At 60.6% G+C, this 1,641-nt stretch overlaps 1 protein-coding gene across 1 annotated transcript in view; it reads left to right on the top strand.

Annotated features, from left to right (window-relative positions):
* The window catches only part of DHX29 (DEAH (Asp-Glu-Ala-His) box polypeptide 29), a 34,109-nt gene that overhangs the window by 30,992 nt on the left and 1,476 nt on the right, over window positions 1–1,641 (top strand). The window contains exons 28-29 of the mRNA XM_010005396.1: window positions 821–1,035; window positions 1,189–1,299. Of these exons, the coding sequence (XP_010003698.1) occupies window positions 821–1,035; window positions 1,189–1,299 (326 nt within the window). The remainder of the gene's footprint in view (window positions 1–820; window positions 1,036–1,188; window positions 1,300–1,641) is intronic.

Genomic DNA, 1,641 nt, shown 5'->3' with positions numbered 1-1,641 from the left:
CACCACCCCAGCCGGCCCTGTGACCCTGCAGCAGGTAACCTCCCCACCCCCCGGCTGGGGCAGATTTGGCCACCCCTGGCAATAGGGCAGCCATAGGGGTGACCACCTCAAGCCAATGGGTGCTGGTAGCACCCCCAGCCTCAGGCTTCCCACCTGTGAAATGGGCACAATGGAAAGTGTCTTGTCCCATCCCCTAGATGGGTTAGTGGCAAGGAGAGGGGACAGGCACCCAGTGGTGCTGGGACCGTGGGAAGGTGCTGAGCGCAGGCAGCTCTCAGTGTAGGAGCAGTATGGGCAGCAGTGGGCAATGTGAGGAGTTTTGAGCCCTGGGCCCTGCTCACCGATACATTTCCTTTCTCCCAGAGTTCCTGCTTCCAGGATGGACCAGAGCTTGATTTCCAGGAGTTCAGAGATGCTGTTGATGATTTTATATCTGGCAAGTAGATAATTTTCTGTACCTGAGCCAAATGCACCTGCATGTGCACATCAACAGTCATGCTGCATCCAGTCTCCCCCTTCTGGCTTTGTTTTTGGGATTTTGGATGCCCACTTACCACACACTTGTACCACCCTGGGACAGCCTGTAAGGCAGTGCATCCCTGCAAACCCACTTAGAGGGACCTGGGCTGGCCGTGAGCTTTTGCCCGTGGAAGACAGAAATCAGATCCAAACGGGTGTAGGATGCACAGCTGCCACAGCAGAGTAAAATCACATTGGGAAATACCAGAGAGATGCTCAGAATCAGGAGGTTGGGCTGGGGGCAGGGGGTTGAGAAGATGTGAAAACCTGCTGTCTTAGCACCTGCAACTATTCTTTCCAGATGCATCCACCTCAATGCCACCATCCCTGGACTGCACTGACTTTGATTTCTCACTTGGTGAGGAGGTGGCCTTTGGCCCTTGCTTCCCAAAGCTGGAGAACAGCTCTGTGGTGCAGGTGCCCCTGCAGCACCTGCTGTCCCCTGAGCCGTGCTGGAGGGCTCTGGCCGACGAGCGCCAGAAAGCACTGGGAGATGCCCTGGAGGCAAACAGCCAGGTAGGGACCCCCATGTCCTCTCCAAGGGCCTGCACTGGGTTTCTCTCCCTCACATCCCACTGAGAAGGCTACTTGGTCCTGGTGTGCAGCATCTACCGGCCCCCAGGGTGGTGGGGTTGTCCCACTCATCCTGTCCCCACTTGCCCTCCGCAGCTGCAGGAGACCCTCACACAGAGGCAGGAAGAGCTGGCAACGCTGCGAGAGAGCAACGCGCAGCTGAAGGAGCTGGCGAGCCAGGCCCGGCAGCTGGCTGCTGTCCTCGACGTGAGTGCTGCTGGCCCGGCTGCCCCACCGCCCAGCGGGGCTCTGGGGGGCTGTGCAGTGGGGAGGGGGGTGCACTGTGGGGCAGGGGGCGAGGTGAGGCCGAGCGCCACACGGTGGGACAGGGGCGTGGGGGTTGAGGAGTTGTGGGGCAGAATGAGGTCGTACAGTGTGGGTCGGGGCAGTGCCGGACGGGGCGGTGTGGGGCAGGGCTGGAGAGGTGTGTGGTAGGTAGTGTGAGGTGGGGTGGCACGGGTTGCTGTGGGCTAAAACAGTGTGGGACGGAGCAGGGCACTGGGGGACAGGGTGGAACAGTTCGAGGCGGGGGAGGCCGGGGGAGCGCGG

The sequence above is a fragment of the Chaetura pelagica genome, unplaced genomic scaffold (assembly GCF_000747805.2).
Source record: "Chaetura pelagica isolate M959 unplaced genomic scaffold, ChaPel_1.0 scaffold37, whole genome shotgun sequence".
NCBI lineage: Eukaryota > Metazoa > Chordata > Aves > Apodiformes > Apodidae > Chaetura > Chaetura pelagica.
This window is presented reverse-complemented; position numbering and strand designations above follow the sequence as displayed.